Here is a 23,975-nt window from a genome sequence, read left to right on the forward strand (position 1 = left end):
GTTTTATGTGTACAACATATGTAAGTCTAAATATCTTTTAAGCTGTTTGCTTTGTAGCTATTTTGATGGGGTTTTTTTTAATTTTTTTTAAAAACTGTCATTTGCATGAATTACTGCAACAAACTTTCCCTTAAATTCTAGCACTGAAAGCTAAAGCACAATGCAAGCTTTACAATAACATACTGTTACTCCAGCTATGTGGTAGTAGTACTGTTTTTATTTTTCCTATCATAATGTAACATGGACAGTTTGTTCCTGTAAAATGTATTATCATTTTATATGTATAAAAACCCATGTACCCTGAATTCAGACTAGTCTTTCTTGCACTTTTTATACAGGGAGTGCAGAATTATTAGGCAAATGAGTATTTTGTCCACATCATCCTCTTCATGCATGTTGTCTTACTCCAAGCTGTATAGGCTCGAAAGCCTACTACCAATTAAGCATATTAGGTGATGTGCATCTCTGTAATGAGAAGGGGTGTGGTCTAATGACATCAACACCCTATATCAGGTGTGCATAATTATTAGGCAACGTCCTTTCCTTTGGCAAAATGGGTCAAAAGAAGGACTTGACAGGCTCAGAAAAGTCAAAAATAGTGAGATATCTTGCAGAGGGATGCAGCAGTCTCAAAATTGCAAAGCTTCTGAAGCGTGATCATCGAACAATCAAGCGTTTCATTCAAAATAGTCAACAGGGTCGCAAGAAGCGTGTGGAAAAACCAAGGCGCAAAATAACTGCCCATGAACTGAGAAAAGTCAAGCGTGCAGCTGCCAAGATGCCACTTGCCACCAGTTTGGCCATATTTCAGAGCTGCAACATCACTGGAGTGCCCAAAAGCACAAGGTGTGCAATACTCAGAGACATGGCCAAGGTAAGAAAGGCTGAAAGACGACCACCACTGAACAAGACACACAAGCTGAAACGTCAAGACTGGGCCAAGAAATATCTCAAGACTGATTTTTCTAAGGTTTTATGGACTGATGAAATGAGAGTGAGTCTTGATGGGCCAGATGGATGGGCCCGTGGCTGGATTGGTAATGGGCAGAGAGCTCCAGTCCGACTCAGACGCCAGCAAGGTGGAGGTGGAGTACTGGTTTGGGCTGGTATCATCAAAGATGAGCTTGTGGGGCCTTTTCGGGTTGAGGATGGAGTCAAGCTCAACTCCCAGTCCTACTGCCAGTTTCTGGAAGACACCTTCTTCAAGCAGTGGTACAGGAAGAAGTCTGCATCCTTCAAGAAAAACATGATTTTCATGCAGGACAATGCTCCATCACACGCGTCCAAGTACTCCACAGCGTGGCTGGCAAGAAAGGGTATAAAAGAAGAAAAACTAATGACATGGCCTCCTTGTTCACCTGATCTGAACCCCATTGAGAACCTGTGGTCCATCATCAAATGTGAGATTTACAAGGAGGGAAAACAGTACACCTCTCTGAACAGTGTCTGGGAGGCTGTGGTTGCTGCTGCACGCAATGTTGATGGTGAACAGATCAAAACACTGACAGAATCCATGGATGGCAGGCTTTTGAGTGTCCTTGCAAAGAAAGGTGGCTATATTGGTCGCTGATTTGTCTTTGTTTTGTTTTTGAATGTCAGAAATGTATATTTGTGAATGTGGAGATGTTATATTGGTTTCACTGGTAAAAATAAATAATTGAAATGGGTATATATTTGTTTTTTGTTAAGTTGCCTAATAATTATGCACAGTAATAGTCACCTGCACACCCAGATATCCCCCTAAAATAGCTAAAACTAAAAACAAACTAAAAACTACTTCCAAAAACATTCAGCTTTGATATTAATGAGTTTTTTGGGTTCATTGAGAACATGGTTGTTGTTCAATAATAAAATTATTCCTCAAAAATACAACTTGCCTAATAATTCTGCACTCCCTGTATACATGGTAAAGGGAATACTGCATTCACAACACACTCTGATGATGAAACTAGCCAGATGTGATAAATTGCTACAACAATCTACAAAAGTCATAGGAGTCCATTGCTGGCTTATGCTAGCTTGGCTTTTTGTGAAAAGTTGTTCTCAAAAAATGCACTGCAAAAAAATTTCAGTCTTGATGTTTTCCAACAAGAAAAGGCTAAAACCAAGATTCTTACGGTTCTCAAGAGAAGGCAGCAGCAGGGAGAATTTCATGGTTTGATCCAGAATATGAAGCTGTATCCCGATCGCATACGTACATATTTCAGGATGTCAACTGGGACAGTTTGAGCTCTTGTTCCCAGAGTTGGAACCACATCTGAGGAGTCAGAGAAATCATTCCAGAGAGCCATGACCCAGAGCAGTGTCTAGCTGTGTGTCTAAGTTAAAACAATATTATTTTACCATTTTTATATTCAGTACTGGTGCAAAATTTGAGCTGTGAGTGCACTTTTTCCGGCTGAAAAAATGAATGCCGCAGATTCATTCAGCAAACTCACGTAGTCAAAATATTCTCACAAAACTTTACGTGTCTGGTGTTTAAAGGCCTTAGCAGAACCCAGTGTAATGAAAATACCATCACATTATAATGAGATTATGTGCTGCTTACTGCCCAACTGTCCATGGTCCAACCCACATGGTCCCTTGAGTTGCTACATTTTATGTCTTCTTTTTGGTGTTGTCGCATCCTGTGCTAAATTTAGGTTTTTTTAATGCAACATTTTTAATGCCTCATGAGGTGACTAAAATTTTCCTCAAATACTATTTTTTCCTCAAAGGCATCAGCACATGAACCTTCACAAAGGACAGTGTAAGGAGCAGCTCTCACAGGGCATCACTAAGACCAAAACAACTCAAAGCTGAAGCAGTGAAGAATAAATTAAGAAATATCTTTTCTGTGGTGTCCACTTGATCTTGAAAGCCAGTACACCACTGAAAATCAGGCTCATTAACTTGTGAAAAAAATGCTGAAACTGAGGGGCAGCTAGTAATTTAGGGGGCATATTAAGCCGTTCTTTTTTTAGAAAGAGCTTGTGGAAAAGGGGAAACATTTGAAACAAAAGGCCTCATCCAGATTCAAACCAGGAAGTTACCATTATCATCCTTAACCCTTAGTTTGCTAAAAGAGCACACTTTTACTGCAATATTGTCTTCAGAGGATGATAATCCTTTTTAAGAACCCAAAAAATTACACCTAAACCTGAGGAGCCAGGATTAAAGTTACTCACATATGCTTGAAAATCAGCAAGCAAACTGTGTTTTGAACATTTTATCACAGAACTGTGTTTCCAGAGTCAAGAATGAAGTTGTGCTTAAATTCTGTTCTTCGATCTTGGTTTATGGCACCAAAAAAACTGTAGTGCAGCAGCTGTATAAACATTTCTTGTGCTGTTTATTGAAGCTTAAAACTAAGACTTGTGTAAATAAATCCCTTACTGGCTTAGAAATTAGACTTACTGCTGAAGAGAATAACATTTCAGCTAAATTATGAATTGGTGATACTGGACATTGACGTTGTTGCCTTGGTGACAGGCACTTTGGATTTTCAATTTCATTCAAAGGAAATATAATTAAAAGCAGTTTTCTACTTTTCCAGAGCGGTAAAGAAGTAGCGAAACAGAGAAAACCAGAGCACATGGAAGATGTGAACAGGAAACACAGAATCTAATAACAGCAGTGCAATCTACAAGTACCCAAGAAGAAGTTTGACTGAGACAAGAGAAGATGTAGCCTCTAGCGCTATAAAAAGACGTGAAGCCAGTGGGCAAGTATCTTAACCCTGCATTATTATTCATTGCCACCAGGGGGGCAAAACCTGTGGTTTGGTCTCATGGAAATCTATGGAAAACCAACTCTCTGTCCTGATCTCTATAAACACTTTCCTGATTAGTTTATGGGTTATGGGCTCCTAAATTTGGGTTATCTACATATTAGAAAGGAGAATTGTCCAGGGTATGACATGTCAGTCACAAGTCATTAGCCAATGAGAGTGCAGCTTCACAGTCACCGTGCTTGTCACATCTGGTTTCAAAATACCAAGATGGTGACTGTGGAAATGCTCATGTGAAGGCTTCAAAACTGGATGTTACAAACCAGTGGGCAACGCCATGATTGCTATATCCGTCTTTCTTTAAGTTTAAATGATGTCCCTGTGAATGCCAGGACCCAACATATCCCAGAAGAACACGGTCTCTAGAAGACTAGTGTTATTCTAGTCATCTGTCATTAGTTTCAGTGTTGTGGCTGATCAGTGTATTTTTTGTGTGGGAGGTCATGCTCTTACTGTCTATATGAACAAACAAAAATAGTCACATGTATTGGAATTGAATACCAAATAAATGAGAGGACTGGATTACACACACACAAACACACACACACACACACACACACACACACACACACACACACACACACACACACACACACACACACAGCCTGCCATTAGCCATCAATAGAGTTTCCTGCAATATTCATCTAAAAAACAAAACAAATAGTCTGTTTTGGAGCAGTCTGACTATGTGGCAAAAGTAGCAGATTGACTTTGTTACAGTACGTGTCATGAACGTACTCTCCGTAAGATATAAATAAATAAGGAAATGAGGATTTAAATCTGGCTAGGAAATCTGAACACTCGACATTTTGTCCTTCCAATCCCAGCTCCACTGACAGTGTGACTGTCGGCTTTACATCTGACAGACAGCAGTGTGAACTTAGAGATGAAAGCTGTGCCTTGTGAGCTCCTAGCCGGAGGGCTTGCTCTGTCAGGCTCTGCGGCCCGTCCATCTCGGCCCCGTCGTCCCTCGGGCCCCAACTGCAGACGTAGATGTCGATGAAGTGGATGTTGAAGGTCAGAGCTGTGGCCTCCATGGCATCCGTCACAGAGCCATCCAACAGGCGGATACCTGGTCACATCGAAAAGGTCACAGAGATCAGAGTTTGGAGGAAGGCTTGTGCAAAATGAAAAAAAAAAAAAAAGGAAATAGAAAACAACACAAACTGTAGCTATATCTCATCCCCTCACTGTCGCTATATTTACATTCCTCTGCATTTACTGATTGATACTTTCTGACCACCATTATAAACTGAATAAAATGATTAACATATGTCTTAAAATAAGTTACTTCATCAGTTTAACTGTGAAATAAGAGTTTGTGAAGCTCAGTACTTGCAGTGCAACTGTGTCTGCAGCAGCCATGAACTGTTATAATGTAATGTCAGTGGACAGAGAAGCTACAGTGAGAGTGAGATTTTTCTTCCATTTGCCCCGAGGGACCCTGGGGGGTGTCACCCCAAGTTAGCATGCTATCAAAGCTGAGAAAAGCAGCCAAAAACATCCCAGTATATACAACCTACAGGGTGAAACTATGGATTACTTCACTTTACCCAACATTCGGTAAATCTGCTACTGGAAAGTGTGGAGTGTCAGCACTGCACAGGTTATCAACTGTTTTAAGAAGACTGATCGCAAAACTGGAGTACATTTATGTGGGGGTAGGTCTAGGGATGGGTATCGAAAACCGGTTCTTGTTGAGAACCGGTTCCCACTGTTTCAATTCCTTGGAATTGTTTGACATTTTTACAAACGATTCCCTTATCGATTCCAGTCGCCCCGAATGACATCACCACGTTGCGGAGCGTCATTTACCTGGCAGGAAACACGGCGCGTAAGCGGCTCAAACGCTCAAAAGTTTGGTTATACTTTACGAGAACGGATGACAACTGGGCAGCTTGCAATACTTGCAAAGTAGATATTTCATTTAAGGGAGGAAACACTACGAATATGCAAAAGCATTTGCTCACAAAACACGCGATAACCTTAAATGAATGTCGTGTTTTTAATTCCGCTCCGGACTCGTGAATCTCAACCCAGCAGCAGCGGTAACGTTTGCACGTCCTCTCCCGTTAATGCGGCAGGTAAATAATCAACTAACAGTGCATATTATGTTAGCGCGATCTGCCTTATTACAAAACCTGCCATTACTGTGCATTTAGGCGACCATGATGAGAGAGACAGACAGAGTCTGGCTCAGATGCTGGCAGTTGTCGCTGCAGTCTACCGGTAGCGTCTCCTTTCAGGCCAGGATAGACGAATGTCACCGAGCAGTGACTAAGTTTGTGGTAAAAGGCTTGCACCCATTTGCCACAGCAGATGCCCCCAATTTTCGGTAAGTGAATGTGTTTAATTGTAGGCAGGGACATTACTGGATATTCTTGTGTAATTGCTACAGAATAATTTATGTTATAATTTGTTATTGCTACAGAAGAATATTTATTTTATTATTTTACATTTACAATTTTTTTCCCCGGGGACCCTGTGACACCCATTGAAGAGCCGTAGGCTGGATCTCTTAAGATCTCACTGTTGGGTTTGTAAGGCCATGTTACTCCTAAATTTCTATCTTGTTCAAAGAGAAGATATAAAACAAAGCTCTAAGCTAATCGACCTTAGTGTTCTCCTTTTTTAAAAAGAATCGATAAGAGAATCGATAAAGAATCGAATCGTTAAACAGAATCGAAAATGGAATCGGAATCGTGAAAATCTTATCAATACCCATCCCTAGGTAGGTCTCATTTAGGACTGCGATCACTGATATATTTTTTTAACTAACATTTAAATAGTGTATAACATTTTAAGCTGATGTGGTCCCTCCCACATCCAACAGATAAAGACTCACATTAATATTTATATACATCTTGAATCTAAATCCAGTATTCACCATCTTTTTAGTTCCTGCGTGTCTCACTTTTAGCAAGTAAATGCTCACCAGCTAATCTCTATGTGTGAAAAAACATATTTAATCTTTTTTTTTTTTACTGAGAATGGCAGCTTTCAAAAATAAGTATAAATTTTATTCAACAATTTGATAATGGGTTAAGAAGATTAATGGATGGATGGATGGGGATTTGAAAATAAATGTCATGTTTGAAATAATACTTCAAATAATCTCTCTACTATCGTGTTGGTCGTCACAGCTACTGTCTACCTGTGATGTAATTAAATTTGGAGAACTCAAATCCCTAATACGGCCAGTTGAAGTGACAGGGTCAGACATTGTGAAAGAATGCGATAGAGAAAAAATTAAATTGCATTAAATGTGTGATTTTTTTTTTCCGGTGTCAAAAACCTCTTTTTGATTTGCAGTAGAAACTATACAGTAATTAATCCAAACCACAAGTCAGATGTGCATTTAGGTTTCTGCTGCTTGTTGCATAAATTCTAAACAGTGGATGTGTCCTTTGTAATTGTAGCTTGACAACATCACTCCAATTAGAGACTGTGGATGGAACAAAAGACTGCTGTCATTAGATGGCAGCGACTAGAGACAGTGGAGTAAAGGAAGGTTTACAGAAAAACAAGTCTCTTTCTTATTTATTAGACCTGGCTAGCATTAAAGAGTGTTTTTTTTACATTAAAAAAATGGAGTCTGTTTCTGTGCTGAGATGTTAATATGCTCAAGAGCTGGGATATCTTACGAAGCAACTTTTCAGAATTAGGTCATTGGAGAGGCATAGCCAATAACCACATGTATTTAACTTAGCATCTATTATTGCACGTACAGTCAGTTTACATGAAAAATACATGTTTTCAGATGGAATAATGCACATTTTCTAAGGTTTTGAAAAGTTTGTGTGGTGACTGTGATGAAAAACAAGAACACAAATTGTCAATACAAACACTACAAACAGAGGCAAAGAACTTCACTTAATCAGCTGTGTGACAGCTCAAGTCAAAACATGCATCTTTCATGCAGGTCTTGCCCCTTAGTCTCCTGTGTGCCATATAGTCTGTTTATGAGTCAGAATAAAATGGAACCAACAAAGCAAAATTGAATCTAACTGTGGGAAGAAATTCGTGCTCTCGCTCCATCAAACTGTTTTTCTTTCGCTCTCTTTTTTGCATGAGACGCTCATCTGCCTGTGACAAACGAGGACGGGTCAGAGATTAAAGACCACAGAGCAGAGTTCAAATGCCAGAGTTCAACTGAAGGATTCCTCTTCTCATTTTCTCTATTTCGTGCTGATGCCATCGCTGCATTAAACTCAGTTTGAGTCATTTAGGATCTGAGAGCTGCAGGAAGTGTTCTTATTCAAACACATTATGTACTCCTCATTAACTTGTGGGTTACAGCACTCTTGGTAAACCCTGTAAAAATCTTTGATTTCACAATGGGAAAATGGGCGACCTTATGTATTCAGTTCATTCATCCTTTTCCGATGTTACTACCAACACTAAAAAAGCCATTACACTAAAAAATGAGCTGTTAAATAGGGGCAGCATGCCTGAATAGCAGCCAGTCAATATGTAGTGACCTGTATTCGCATAAACCTAAAGCCATGTTCACTGTAAATATATACACAGGCGTTGAAAATTTATACCGACAAGGAAAACTTCACTGTGAAAATTTGGCACGATTTCCTGTGATTTTCTGCCACATTTTACAGTGTTTCTGCTTATAGCTCGACATTTTAATTTTCACCTAAACCAAACATAAAATCAACCGTTTTACTCAGCATCATTTCCAGATGTCTCTGGAAATGATGCTGAGTAAAATGACAGAAAAACGCACTTTTCTTTTCTCTCAAAAATAATTCAGCATGTGGATGTGGGAGTGGTATTTTGGTTTTTGGAATATTTGTTACTTTCGAATTTCTGCCAGTAAAGGTGAGTTTGAATTATTTATCATTTTATAATAAAGTAAGTGAGACCTTGTAAAGTTAGAGCAGGTGTATTATGAATGCAGGGTTTTCCTCCAAAGAGGTTTTAACCACAGGCAAAGAAAAATCACAGCATTGTGCTAAAATTATTTCGGTTTCCTTTCCTCTTTTTTTGTAAAAACTAGGGGTTTATAATTGGTCAAAAATGAATAGATTTCTGCTAGATAAGGTGCTGGCCCTACTGTCAATACCCAAAGGTATACTGAGCACCACTAAAAAAACCCTTTCTTCTGTCTTTACCAATAGAGCTGCACAGCTGTCCTAAAGTCACAAAGCATGCATTTTTCATCAAGTAAATGAATAATATTATTAATAATAATAATAATAATAATAATATAGCACCAATGTAGTATAACAAGTGTTTTAAAAACTGCTTCTTATGCCATGTCCTCGTTTTGGCCAGTGCAGCACACCCACAATGCACTGCCTCCTACGGTCTTTTTAAGGCTGTATTGTTTTCCTCACCTCCAATCCTGGCATTGAAGGCGATGCCCACACCACAGTAGGAGTTGTTGGCCTCCATGGCAACTTCCCCTGCACAATGGGTACCGTGACTGAGACAGAGGGGGAATAAGATGTTAGCCACATACAGAGACTAAATAAGCTGAGATGAGCGTTTTCTTTTTTGGGGGGGGTTTTAACCTGAGCACACGCAGTAATTATGGCATCTCCTCAATGTGATTGGCTCACATTGTCAGAAAAGAACACTAAGATACTGGAAGTCTCAACGCCAATAATCAAAGCATGAAAAAAACAGGTAATATGTTGTAGGTTGACACCAGACACGTGCAACGATTTAGTTTTGAAATCTTTAATTAGCAAAAAGAGAAATTGACCTTGATATCATGTCTTGAGCTACAGTTAGTCAGTTAAGCTTTTTCATGAAATGACAGCAGCAGACTTCCAGTGTAACATGATAGATCTCTGATTTCAGACAGGCAAACTCAAGATTCTCACATTTTAACCAACGTCCACTGATTCTTTCTCTGTGAGAGGACAGCTGTCGCTTGTTGCAGCCAGTTAAGCTAGTTTTAGGTCCAAGAATTAGCTCGGTTGCTTAGCTTGAATGTTTGCGTCTCACGTTAGGGCCACTATACACGACGTTTGATCAGCTTCCTGGTTTTGGAAGGGAGAAATATAGGGATCGGATATCTAGAGGAAAGAGTAAAAGGACAGGAGTCATTACCTATTCTCCTCATTTCTGACAGGCATGGGATCGTGAGACAGACCGTGTGATGCACGCAGGTCAAAACTGGCACGGGCCTCCTGGAAAAGCGAGACAGAAAACAAATGCGGAGTAGTGTACGACAGCATAACCCTCAACACAAAACATCAGGATGACATGACAGGAAATGAAGCAATCCCATAAAAAACTCTCGATAGTGGCACTTGAATTAGACTGTCAACATTTTTCTTCTGACTGACGGCAATCACTGTCACTGAGGAGATGCTGCTGCGTGTCGGTGTGGTTTATGTGTGTGTGTCATAAAAGTGAACATGTTTGAATGACTTGTTTGCCAGTGTATATAGGCATAACGGGAGGAGGATGTCTTGGCAGCAGACTGTACAAGAGAGCAATTATGTATCTCCCTCTCTCTCTCTGCAGCCAGGCTTATCCATGCCAGACAATCTGCTGTGACAAAGTACAAGTTGGCCTGCACGCTTCAAACTGCCTATAGGATTATAAATGACAAGGCAGGAGCAAACAACACTGCCACTTCACATATGCTTTATGGCCAGCCAGTGTAACACCAGCCTCGCAGCTTTATAACTATATGAAACTTTTATTGTCTCATCTTTTAACGAACAGAGAAGCAACTCTAGCTGAGAGAAAAGCCTCTAAGATAATGCTCAAATTCATTTAAGGCACATTGATTTTGAGTTTACTCACAAAGTTTTTCTTTAGGTCCTTGTTTGTGTGATCTAAACCTGGAAAAGAAAACAGAAAGAATATGATGGATTTAGTTTTGCAAGTAATTTTTCTGGTTAAAAGTGTATTTCTTATATTAGATCAGCACAGACCTCAATTTCTCAGTCAGTCAATATCATGGTACTTACAGTCATGTCAAAAAGAACGTGCGCCCTCTGTCAATACTAAGGATTTACATATGTAAACACGATGTTCATCTGTGGTGATGCACATCTTCTCATTTATTTTCATTTATCTCATTTATTTATTTAACAAAAGGCTTTGCAGGCATTTGTTTTTCTACAAAGCTCTCTTAAGGTCCTGCCACAACATTTCAATCAGGTTGAGCTCTGGACTTTGACTGGGCCATTGCAACACCTTGTTTCTTCCCCCCCCCCAACCATTCTGTTGTAGATGTGCTGCTGTGAGTGGGATCATTGTTTTCAGTTCTGCTCCTTGGCATCGTGTGAACACACACCTGAATGTTTCAGACCAGCAAACTGCCAAAACATCTGCTTTTACAGAGATGATCACATAGTTAATCAGTGCATTTGATTAGGCAGCACCTGGATGTAACTAAATAATTGTTAACTCACACACTGGTTGTCCATTATTGTTAAATTATCACATGGTGTAACATGTCAACGTTGTTCATCTGAGGTTCTATTGAAAAAAATTATAGAACCTACCAAGAACCAGATTATTTTTTGCTGTGTCTTAAATAAAAGAGGTTGCACTTTCTTACTACAATGACTGTATCCTGTAATTCTTAACACTTCTTATTTTCTGTACTTCAGTGAAGGTCTGAGAAGGCAAAGGTGATGTTTCTCCTTGTATATACAAGCTGTATGTTCAGAACACAAACTCATGTGATGACTCATTTCTAAGAAGCAGACTGACATCAACTGAGTCATCTCCAAAGTTAACATAGTTCCTGTCTCTGAGCTCACTTATACAGAGTGGTGGGCACAGACTATATGCCGGAGCTGCATAGACAGAACACATTTTACTCTGACCCTCTGAGGTTAACAAGTGAAAGTCCACTTAATGGTGTTTATATGAAAATATCAAATTCCAAAATGTAGAGGAAAATTCAATGAATACAAGGCAGAGAGCAGATGTGCGTAAGGAACTGAGACAATTAATGATCAAGCCCAATATGCTTAAAGAGATGGCTTCCTCATTTTTAATGCCTGGTGCATTGGATAAGTGCACTTTTTATTTTATTACATTCTGTAAAGCAGTGCTGTTTCAAGTCATTGCAACTTGCTGTGTGGTAGACAGGTTATTAAAATTTTGAATTTTGAATGCTCCACTAATTGGTGCAATTAATTTGCCAGAGTGTAGTGGTGAAGTCCATTTTTTAAAATCAACTTTTGTCAAGACCCGTGTTTTGTACGACAAAGCTTCGCACATGATTGATGAATGAGTGAACGAGTGACTGGGCGCAGAACAATCCAATCCACCAAATCCGTTTGTACTGCCGTCCTTTTGATTTCTTATTCTTTTCTCTTACACTACACCTTTCTTTGCATCTTTTCATCATTGTCTCTCAACATCAGTTGCTTTTCGCTGGCTTGCCCCCTCCCATCGCCCCTCCTCTTCTCCCACCTCATCCACCGCCACCACCTCCATCTCTGCAGCATCAGGGCTCCTGTGGTCTCAGCGAGAGACAAACGAATGAGGGCCCCAGGAGGGCCGCGCCTGCTCTGCCACACATCACTCACTCTGTCTCTCAATCACACACACACACACACACACACACAACACACACACACACACACACACAGGACCTGCCAGCCTTTGTCCCATGCAGGCAGTGCCTCCGGGTTGTCATGGTAACCTGCAGTCGGTCTCGCTGTGGAGGCCTGATTGTGTTGAGCTCAGGCGGGATGGAGCCTTGGGAGGGTGAAGCCTCATTGGAGCCTGCCATACTGTGCCATGCTGAGCCATGCCGTGCCAGGTCAACCTGCTACATCCCATATATAAGCACTGATTCTTTATTCTCCCCTGTGCGCTACTTTTCAATTGCCACAAATGAGTTTCACCTCAAACCAAGACCTTGCTAAAAGCCAGGAGACAGAGACAATAGGAATCAAATACTGGGCTAGAGCCATTTATTTGACTAGAACTGCCAATCCAGAAATACTGCATTTCACTTTCAGACTGATGACATGCAAAAGCAAAACTTGGAGGCAGTTTCATTTCAGGTTTTACCCAGAAAAACCTTCATTGTGTGTTTATTTGTTTGTTGGCTAAAAAATACACTCCAGGTACAGTGCACTAAGTCTTCTATAAGAACCAAAGTGAAGAAAAAAAGGAAAACTAAGAAATGTCATTTATTAAAATTCTTTCCTGAGTTAGGATTGTTTTGTCAAACTATTTCTAACCACAGTTTGTGAATTGTTGAACAAGGTGACACGGAACAAACACAAAACAGAAAAATATATATAAATAAAAAAAAATTTTTCAACCTCATGAGAACAAGAGAAAGATCTCCCTGGCAGACTTTCCTCTTGCCTGAGCCAATTTGGCTTTCCACACTGAAAACAAGGCCAAGAGATGATGCTGAGGAGGTTATTGCTGATTTAAAGTTTAAGGTGTGTTCAGTAATACTATGGTCCAATAAAATATCATCAGATAGAATTAAAGAGCTATGAGTTTGTTTTTCTCAGTAACCCCACATCGTGCTATTTTTTTGTCTCAATTCCCTAAATTTCATCACCAGCGAAATCAGGAGAATCTAGCTTAGCTTCTGCTCAAACTGATCAACTTTAAAGCTCAGAATCTCCGAGCTTTAATGCTTTAAGATGCTACCGATCATTTAAAAAGCACCAAAATATGCTGAAAGAACTCAGAAAGCACTGATCTATATAACCATGACTATGGTCAGAGAAGAGAACACCACGTGTTGATCTGCTCAACTCAGAATAGGAAGCTGTAGTTCACACGGACTCAACAAAATAGAAGACTGGAAAAATGTTGCCTGGTCTCAGTCGTCACTTCTGCTTTGACATTCAGATGGTAGAGTCAGAATTTGGCATAAAGAAAGCATAAACATTAATCCATCCTGCCATGCGTTAATAGTTCAGACTGCTGGTGGTGTAATGGCACACTTTGGGCCCCTATAGTACTGGCTGAGCATCATTTAAACACCACAGCCGAACTGAGAATTGTGGCTGACGCTGACCACGTCTATCTCTTTATGACCACAGTGCACCCTTCTTCTGATCGCTGCTTCCAGCAGGATAATGTCACAAAGTCAGATCATCTCCAACTGCTTTCTCGAACATGACAATGAGTTCTCTGTACTTAAATGGCTTCTATGTTAAACATTTCCAGAGGAATTAATGTAGGGAGTTCAGCCTAGTACTAGCAAGATGTGACTTAGAAAGTGACCACTGACTGTATACCATGATGTTAACATGAAGGGGAAGGAGGAAAATTTGTCTGTCAACATGGAATCAAGAGTGTGAAAATGTTAGAATGGACAGTTTGGAAATGCAGCTCAAAAAGCAGTGCAAAGCTGCTGTTACCACAAGTGAAGAGAATGACTTTTCTGCAGGAGGCAACAGAGCTTGTTTTATTAAGAGTTCATATTTGTTTCATCTCAATTATAAGAGAGACTCCTTGGTGTGCATTCATGCATGTTCTGCCTGCGTGTCAGGAACTTGCAAAAAGACAATCGCATCGAGTCACGTCAGCATTTAAAGGCTGACACCATCACTTCAGCAAGTTTGTGATGGAGATATCTTTGGGAATTAATGTCAAGCTGTTCAGGGGGGAACAAAGTAACAAGTGAGGAAAGGACGAAGGGAGGAGGGGGTGAGGGGGAAAATGACTGGAACTATAAAATCTCCACTTAAATACTCCTTAGAGTATGTGTGACTATCATAATTACAGGATGTTTTGGCATATAACAGGCATGTATATAAGATGATAGTTTGAAGAGCCTTACAAATAAAATAGTATTAAAAATATAGACTGGAGGGCACCAGTTTAGCTCACAAGTTGAGAAGGTCGGGTGGTGTTAGCTTCTTGCTAGCATCAAGTTGGAATAATTGACAGAGTATTTAACAAGTTTTATAAATTGTAATAATAACAGTCACATCAGTTATTTGTCATGCTAACTAGGTAGCCAGAGAGAGTTTGTAAGTAAATGTGACCTTCAATTAAACACATTTGTTGCTACAGTAGCATGAAATAACTGGCTAACTACTGTTATCTTAGAAACCTGTATCTGGGCTAAATTGACTTTACTACTTCACTAGCTGCACTGTAAAAACAAAATTGTAATATAAAAGTATTTTACTGTGTATTCTTCTAGAATATCATTAAATTTACATCAATAGACTGTGATTTTACATTTCAAATGTAAATTAACGTAAAATCACTGTAAATGTAATAAAACATAATTTTCTTGTTTTTTAAATGTATTTGTCTGTACATATGCATGTTTAGATTGTTAAAATACACTCACAAATGTATCAGAATTTCACAAATATTTGTCCGTTATTTGAAAGATTGAACTGTTAAATTCAAATGTAATGCTATGGAAAAATATATAAAACGATTCGTATAAACTTTTTTTACATCAAATAATTATTATTATTATTGTTATTTAGGGCAATCGTGGCTCAAGAGTTGGCAGTTTGCCTTGTGATCAGAAGGTTGCCGGTTCGAGCCCCGGCTCGGACACTCTCGGTCATTGTGCCCTTGGACAAGACACTTCACCTACCACCTACTGGTGATGGCCAGAGGGGAATTATAAAGTGGAATTGTAAAGCGCTTTGAGGGTCTCAAAAAGCGCTATATGAATGCAATCCATTATTATTTAAGCCAACTGTTAACTGTATATTTCTGTACATTTAAGTATTATTATTCATATTGCCACATTCATTGACCTTGTTTATAGGTAATTTCATTGTTTAATCACATTAAAATGTTCCTAATTTAATGTTTAAAAGCAGCTTGAAAAAGGCAAAATCCCATGTAAAATTAGGGCGACAAACTGTATTGTCATTACTGAAAATAACTGTATTTTTATGAGAAAGTTATTTTCTGGTATTTTCTGGTATTATTTTGGCGCCCCAGCTGCCGGAATATTACTGTTTTTTTAGGATTTTTTTTTTTACGGTGTGGGCCCACGTCCTCATTTTAGGTTTGACAGCGTTTTAGTAGGTAAAAGCGAATGCTTTGACATGAACTGAGCTGCGGTTTGGGGAATGCCTCGAAGTGGACTGGCGATGGCTCCCGGGCCTGGCAGATCCCCATGCACTAAATAGAAATGAACAAGTTAAAGAGTTGAGAACAAGGAGGGAGGGAGGGTGGGGCACGTAAACGGGAATGAACAGCTTGATGAACTGGGGGAACCTATATACATGACAACCGGAAGGAGCGTGTTTGGAGGCGTGGTCCTGCTCCTGAAATTCGGATGAATAATCTCCAATTATGATTGCCTCACACACCACTGTACCAAATCATCAAACATAATTTCACTAGAGACATTCTGTGTGAAAAGCAAACTCGAGTTTGTAAAGTAAAAAGCACCAAATACCAAATGGATCTCAAAAAGGCTCAGGTCCACATTTTACTAATAATTCCAGAACTTAAATTGTATTCATTTTGAGTGATTCAGAGGTCAACTTACTCTTATTATTTTCCTTTGTAACTCAGTTGCAGTTCAACAGTTCAACAGTGCTTCTGTGTTATTTTGGATAGCGTTGATCATTGGCTATTTTGCTTGGAGTTATTTTGGATGGTTGAACACATCACGGTTCATTTTTTCTAGTTTTCTCCATTTGTACATAAGCTCCACCACAGGTGCTCTGAGGACTCCCGGAGCATTAGAAATTTCTTTGTAAGCCTTCACAGGATGATGTTTTTCAAGCACATTCATCCTGATGTCTTCTGAAATTTCTTTTGGCTCACTGTGCTGCTGCTGAGACATTTTAGCCAACTTCATTCCTCTGTCCTATTTTAGTAACGATTTTACAGAGCAGGACTGGTAATCAGATCTTGCTGTCTCCAGCCCACTTGCTAGGGACAAGAGAATTTATAAAGTTTCACAAAGGCCCAGGTGAAATTAAATACCAATTTTACCTTAGTACATACAATTATAGTGTTAACAACCTGTAATTTGTGTTCAGTCAGTTTGTCTTTATGCTGGATTTTATACAGTTTAGTATGAGATAATAGAGCTAAGCACGTGTGAATGTACATGGAGGTATCTGATTGTGCAGGGGACAGAGGTGTATTAGGCGAGAGATTGAGACACGTACAGCATAAGTTGGTGTGTCAGGGGGGTCAATTTGAGCGTCAAAACACACGCCCTCAAGTATTTTCAAGGATGATCCAAGTGGAAAAATGCATTCAGCCAGGTGTATTCACTCAGGTAGCACCATACTGCCATAAATACAGCCATAAACACACTCCAACACAGTCCAAGGTCTTCTGAGTGTGAAAGTAAAAAGCCACGTCCCACAGTTAGATGGAACACTGTAGGTGGTGGAGCCAATGCAAAACCTTCCATGAATACAAATGCTTTGAACCTGACTGACCCAGTCGAGATTGTGACTGTGCGTGTGTGTATGTGTGTGTGCTTTTTTTTCCAGCTCTGCACGTGTGTCAGCATTCAGCAGCAGCAGCAGCTGCACTCCATCTCCTTGCTCCTGCAGAATTCACATCGGTCCTCAGGGTCAAACACACACACAAATCAGACATCGAGATGTGTCGGAGGCCATTTTGAGCCGACAGTGAGTCGTGCCTGAGCCGCCGCAGAGAAAATGAGCCGACATGACTTTAGAGGAGGCCCCAGCTACACCTGACCCCCCCTCCATCCCCTTCACACTTTGTCTGTTTCTCGCTTCTTAGCTCTTCTCTGTCGGAGTTGTTACACCCCCCCCCCCCCCCCCCCCCCCCCCCAAAACAAAAAAAATCCACCAGAAGTCAGTGGGCTGCCACAAAGACATGAAGATGGAGAAGGGGAGAGGTTAAAACACACACGGGAGGAGATAAGCCATAAAATTTTGATATCAATATTTCTGTAAGGAAGCTTCACATGGCTGATGATTTGCATATGTGACTGTGAAAGAAAAAAGGAAAGGTGTGTACAGTACGTGCATGTGTGCATGTGTGTGAGAGAGAGAACTGCTTAGAGACAGGGGTGTGTATCCACCACCCACAAAGGGTGAGACTTCCTGGCCCTCCACCTCCGTCTCATTAATCAGCTCGGTATTTAAGAAGGGCTGGAGTGGACACTTGCCTGTAATTAGCTGGCTTTGTCAAGAATGCGCACGTGTGTGTGTGTGTGTGTGTGTGTCTGTGTGTGTGTGTGTGTGTGTGAGAGAGAGAGAGAGAGAAAGAGGTTTAAAAAAGTTTTAAAAGTGTGGCAACGAGAGAGATCTTGGGGAGAAGGCAGAGTTTGATGAGTGAGAAAGATGGAGAGTCAGATAGAAGGAAGAGGAGAGAGGGAGCGTGGGTGATGGAAAGCCTGGAGCAGGCTAGTGCAGGGAGAGAAGAAGGAGAGTGGGGAAGTAGGAGAGAAGATTGTCGGGAGGAGTGGGAGAGGTGACAAAAAAAGGATGGAAAAAAAAGAAGGTAGATGAGTGAAGACTGACAGCAACCAGAGTTGAGGGAAAGATGCAGAGAGAGGGACAGAGCAAAGGAGATGTGGGGATGGAGAGGTGGGTTGACTTCTAAAGTGGGATATTAGCATTCAAGCAGTACCGATTTACCCCCTCCACACATGCCCACCTCCACCTCAACCCAACGCCATGTCTGCTCAGCGGCCGGCTCTCCCCTCATGGTGGAATCAGACACAGAGGTTTAAGTTCAATTCTGAAACGCTTCCTTCAATGGAGATCTCCACTTTAGAGAAATATCCTTGTTTTTCTGTGGTGTGTGGGCTCCAGCTTTTCTCTCAGCTCTTACATTACTTCTGAAATTCATAAGCAATTTTTTTTTACTAGCAAGTTAAACATTTTCTGTCAATCAGTGGGTACTGCAGGACTTGAAATTTCTTGTTATTCAAAACGAGTGCAAATCCAAACGGTGCCACACGCCTACATGCAGAGATAGCAATCCAGGAGAGGGTAGACATACAGTGGAGCCGCAACATGAAAATGCGAAGCTAGAAAAGGAAGACGTTTAATTCTGTAGGCAACGAGTCGACGTAAGTTATGTTGAAACAAACAGATATTTCAAGCGCCATCACCACTGTTTACTTGCTGTATCGTGACTGCCGGAGACTTCTGTGCCAAAGTCTGCGTGGCCCCTTAACAAGTATCTTAGTGGTTTCTGTTTTCTCTATCCCAGCGTGCATCTAATCTAATTTTACAAGAAGCTTACATTTTGAGGCATGAAATCCCCCTTGTGACTCTGCATTAAAGCACATCTTCATTTGAAATTGCCCTCACAGATAAAATACATTTTTTGTTGCTGCGGTTTGTTTGTTATCAGTGCTGTTTCAATCCCCTGCATGGCAAAATTTCATGTTTTGAACACAGCAGGAAAATCAACTACAAAGTCTCGAAAAGAGAAGCAAATTATTTTATTTTCATATGCTAGCAATGATGTCCTCCTGTTTCCTGCCTCTGAAACCCTTCCCGAGCTCCATCTATTCTTTAACAGCACGGCTCACTGCAAGACCCAAAACAAACATGCAGGCATCAGTGAGGACAGATATTGCGGATACAGCACTGGGGCAGATATGGGTTGCAAAGCGGCTTGCATATGCACAGCTACTCTGGGCAAGCTAAAACAGCTTGTGTGGAAGAGAATCAGCTCAGTTATCGGTTTATGTTAAAACACACAGAAAAACATAATTTCTAGTATTTTTATTACATGCCAGAGTACTGTAGTTACTCAAACAGGAGCACAAAATGCAAACTTAACCTTTAGATTAATACGCATTTGGTTTTATGTGTGTAGGGCAGATCAACTATAGTTTGGAGTAGGCAGGAAATGTGCCACTCAGTGCAGAAGTGTGACACGCTGATGATGGAGCACATAGATAAGGTACACTGGGCTTCCAAAATGTAGTCAAAAAAATAAATAAAATAAAATGAAAGAATATCAGCATCCTTACAGTTTAAGATGCCTTGTGATTATAACGTTATGTTAATACACAGACTCTTTCCTGTTTGATGTCTTCTTCTGACAAGTATAAACATCTTGCCTGCTTCAGATTCATTCACTCATTTTGATGTGATGCTAAAAAGAAGAATTAAAGACACTGGCAGCAATACAGACTGTCAATCCCAGAATGTAATGACATGGCAGCAGTTAAATCTATATTTGATTTGATATTTGGATTGTCTAATAAGTTGCCTATTCTTCATAAAGTGGATCCCTCGGGGTAAAAATGGGCTTTTTTCCCTCATACTTAACATATCTACAGGTAATCGCATTACTCCATGAGCATAACCCAACACACATCACAGTCACAGAGAGAGAATTCCCCATAGCTTCCTGCTGCAGCGTCTGCATATATGACTTCCTTTAAACTGCTTCCCAGCTCCTCCTCTGGTCTCCTCCACCGCTTTGATCTCATTTGACTAATTATATTCACAGAGAACGGTGTTGACAAATTCATTTTGAAATCCATTAGTCCCGTGGCGTTGTTTAAACAATGTGCACGTTAATGTCCATTGCTTTAATACCCCCCGATTCACATTCTAATAGCTGTCTGATAAATCAGGTTATCTGCGACACCTTCTACACACCGTGAAGAGCGGAAATTAGAGAATTATTAACTATCCACGGTGTTCTTTCGTGTCCGGGTGTGTTAGGAAGAAGAGGAGAGGAGATGACAGAGCAGAGGAGGGAGAGAAAGAAGGGGGGGGGAGAAAAAAAAAAAAAAGCAACACTGGAGAGAGAGATGAGTTAAAGGAGACCAGAGGGAAAATCACAGCGATAATAAGGAACATGAGGAGCAGCATTACAGCAGCGGTAAATCTAGATGAAACTAAGACAAACACTAAAGAGGAAGGACGGAGGGCACAGTGTCAAACATACATCAGTTGAACAAGTAGCAGATCAATTAAATAACGAAGATTCTTTTGGTCACTTTATTATAATTACATCATCACTTGACTGCAAAGTCAAAGCAAGTAAAAAAAATACACAAGTGAGGTTCCACCAGTCTGACTCAAGCAAATTAATTGATTAATGGACTTAGAGGCATTGGTAGGAAAAGATAGAAAGATGTTCAGCATCTGTTTTACTACCAACTGATGTTGCCAACCTTCCATCTTTCATTCTAAAGCATAAATAGAGAAGTTTAATGAAAAAACCCCACACATGTGGCAGCTGTAAATGACATGACGTCATGTTGCTCACCTCTTTGACTGTGATCAAACATCAAATATTATTGGTAAACCGTTTGGCTCTGACAGAGGCACTACCCTGGCATAACCAAGTCATTTACTCTTTAAAGCGAGCCTCTGAGCAGTAGAGGCAGAAATAGAAGGCTTTTAAACGGGTCTGGTCTTTTTTATGCTTGTTTTCTTCACAGCAGTGGATTAGTGCAGTGCAGATTATCTGGACAAACTGAAGAAGACTCAAATTAAGAACAATAATTAAAGTAGAGAACAAAAACAATTCTGCAAGGCTATACCCCCCGAAGTATGGTTCAAATACCAACGGCACTTTACCCGCCTCAAAAGTTGTCTTACCTGCTGCTTCTAGGGCTGTTTGATAGTGTGTAGAGCAAATCTGCTGACTCTGTAAATTCACACAAACTAAAAATCACTGGCAACTGCAGTATTACCCCTCAGTCTCCTAGTAGATACATCTATGGTATCAATTTCAAAATCCTACGTCACCTTGTTCTCAGGTTACTGCATTCACAGTATTTTCAGAAATCTTCTGACCTTGAGGTCAAGGTCACTGAATTCAAATTTGTCCAAGATTTTAAGTAGATACACCTATGGTATAAATATGAAGCCCGTAAATCGACTAGTTCCGCAGTAATTGCGTTCACAAACTGTCCACGCTGCCCACCCGTGTGCCTGTGATGAGAATTTCCCATGGGCAGTTACTGCTGAGATACATCCAAACTTTGAGGATTTTTTACAAGACAGGGCGGGTAAACTGCAAAAAAACAACAAACAAACAAACAATCAAACACAAAGAAAGACCAAAGAAAACTGCATATTTAACCACATTCATTTGCACTTAATTCCACCACAAACGAGACATCTTTCACAAAAACTAATGGGACCTGCACTTAGCCTGACTACAAAGCAGGCAACATTCACAAATCCAAAAAACCTACAATATATAGTTGTCACAATAAACACAGCAGCCTTTCCCCGGCACATTTTATTTCATAAATTGGTTTATTGTGCATTGCACTAAATTACTAAGCAACTGAAACAGCCTCACGTATGTTAACACAACAGTGGGAAACTAGTATTTGCTGAAATGCACCTCATTACAGTCACAGCTTGCTTTGCTGTATGGGGATTTCTCCAAAATATATGTTGATCGTAATTATTGATAGCCTGGAATAATAAGAACCCTCGTTTGCACGTATTGGTCTGTATCACTGTTACACAGAATAACATCATAGATGTGTGGCCGTGGAGATGGATGTCTGTTTGCTCCAAAACCGCGATACAATTTCAACAATTACAACTGCTTGTTGAATGTTTCAGTGTTCCACAAAGCCTCACTTGCCTATACCTAACTCCAACTGCTATCTATATAATCAGTAGCTCCTCCCACTACAAGAAATATCAGTTAAATACCAATTAAGTGTCACACTATCATATAGCAGTGCTTAAAAGGACTGATTTGGCTGTTCCTGGCATCCAAACAGGCCATTTGCAGTCTGGACAATATGAGAAACAAAAAAATCAAGTGCAAATATTAAAAGTAACATTTTTAATCAGGCTTACTTTAGGATTTCATATGTGACTTGGATGCAATAAAAACACAGCAAGATTGCAAGCAGTGTTTTCTGTTTAGAGGTCATGTACTTCTCTGTGACTGGAGCTTTTCTGCAATATTTCACAACTCAACTCTTTTCAGCCACCAGAAAAATGAAATTCCTTAAGCAAAAATCATTTGAGCAGCTGATCTGTTATGTTTAATACTTCTTAGAGTCCCAAAAACTCCACAGCAGTTTATATTATCACGAGGCATGATTTCACAACTCTGAAGGGCGATTTTTAATTTTGTTCTGGGAAAGCCTGACTCACAGACTAAACCTTAAATGTTTATTTACTTATTTATATTTATATATTTATATATATATATTTGTGCATTATTTTTGCTGGAACCTCGTGCATCAGCACAGGTGTCATGAAATAAATAAATAGATTTTATAATTGTAAAAAAGTGCTTTAAACTAGTGCAATGCACACACAACTCTACTTCCAGGTTCCATTTTGGTTTCTGGGTCAGCAAAATACCTGGATTTTATTTTAGCTGTGATGCTAACGAAGCTTACATAGAGGCCTTTATGTCCCTGGTGGGTTTTTTTAGTAGCAAAAGATCAATATAAAAAAAGCAGCAACTGCTAGCAGGTTTCTCATCCGAAGCTGCCTCACATCATTTTCTTTCACCCAGCTAATTATCGTTACCTCAAAAACTTTAGTTTTCCGGTTAATGTGATCTCTCCAAGCCACTGGCTGTTCTTATTGAAGCTCAGTAAGCTTGTTGTATGCAGCTTGAATTAAATTGTTTTCTGATAATTAAATATAAAAGTCAGTTTATTCCAGCTGCTAATGCTAGATTAGCTTGATTAATGTTTAACAAAATTCTTGACAAACAATGATTATTTCTCATCCAACAGCAGCAGTTGTTTATAATATTCTAAATTGGATTTATATTGGTTAAATTTCATAAAATACTATCTCAGCCGAAGTCCACAAGCACCACAACTGACACGCTGTTGCCTCTCCGCTCTCCCTCCTCCTCTCCTGATCAACCTCCTGATCTAAACTATCTGAAAATTTCTACTCCACCTCCACTCTCGCCCCAATCTCGATCCAAATCCTGACTGTGACCCCTGCTTCTCCTCCTCTTCCTGCTGTCCCAGTTTCCTCCTCCTCTGCCTCTAAACTGCATGTGGAACATGAGGAGAAAGTCTTTCGGTGTCACTATCCCTGCCTGTGGTGCCTGGTGGAGTGTGTGGATTAGACACATAGGCCTGATTAGCTGCTTGTTTACCTACCACCACCACCATCGCTATCACGACCACAGGGCTTCAAGGGCAACACCGGTGGATCATCTACCCACACACACACACACATACATACACCGACCCACACAAAAAACAGCTCATAGACACACTACGCTAAGCCCTTCTGGTGAGTGTCTGTGATGTGTGCGCCATCATGCCCCCGTTGAGTCGCCCACCATGGCACAGGGCTCTTAATTAAGAGGAGTGTGTGTGTATGTG

At 40.2% G+C, this 23,975-nt stretch overlaps 1 protein-coding gene across 4 annotated transcripts in view; it reads right to left on the minus strand.

The window, feature by feature from the left end:
• The window catches only part of LOC146377457 (PC3-like endoprotease variant B), a 209,219-nt gene that overhangs the window by 75,254 nt on the left and 109,990 nt on the right, over nucleotides 1-23,975 (minus strand). For all 4 annotated transcript variants that reach the window (XM_084942699.1, XM_084942698.1, XM_084942700.1 and 1 more), the window contains exons 7-10: nucleotides 10,547-10,584; nucleotides 9,842-9,921; nucleotides 9,121-9,209; nucleotides 4,669-4,841 (exon numbers count right to left, since the gene is read on the minus strand). In XM_084942699.1, coding sequence (XP_084798825.1) covers nucleotides 4,669-4,841; nucleotides 9,121-9,209; nucleotides 9,842-9,921; nucleotides 10,547-10,584 — 380 coding nt within the window. The remainder of the gene's footprint in view (nucleotides 1-4,668; nucleotides 4,842-9,120; nucleotides 9,210-9,841; nucleotides 9,922-10,546; nucleotides 10,585-23,975) is intronic.

Source organism: Perissodus microlepis, chromosome 11 (genome assembly GCF_051167445.1).
Source record: "Perissodus microlepis isolate ML-2025 ecotype Zambia chromosome 11, ASM5116744v1, whole genome shotgun sequence".
In the NCBI taxonomy this organism is placed as follows: domain Eukaryota; kingdom Metazoa; phylum Chordata; class Actinopteri; order Cichliformes; family Cichlidae; genus Perissodus; species Perissodus microlepis.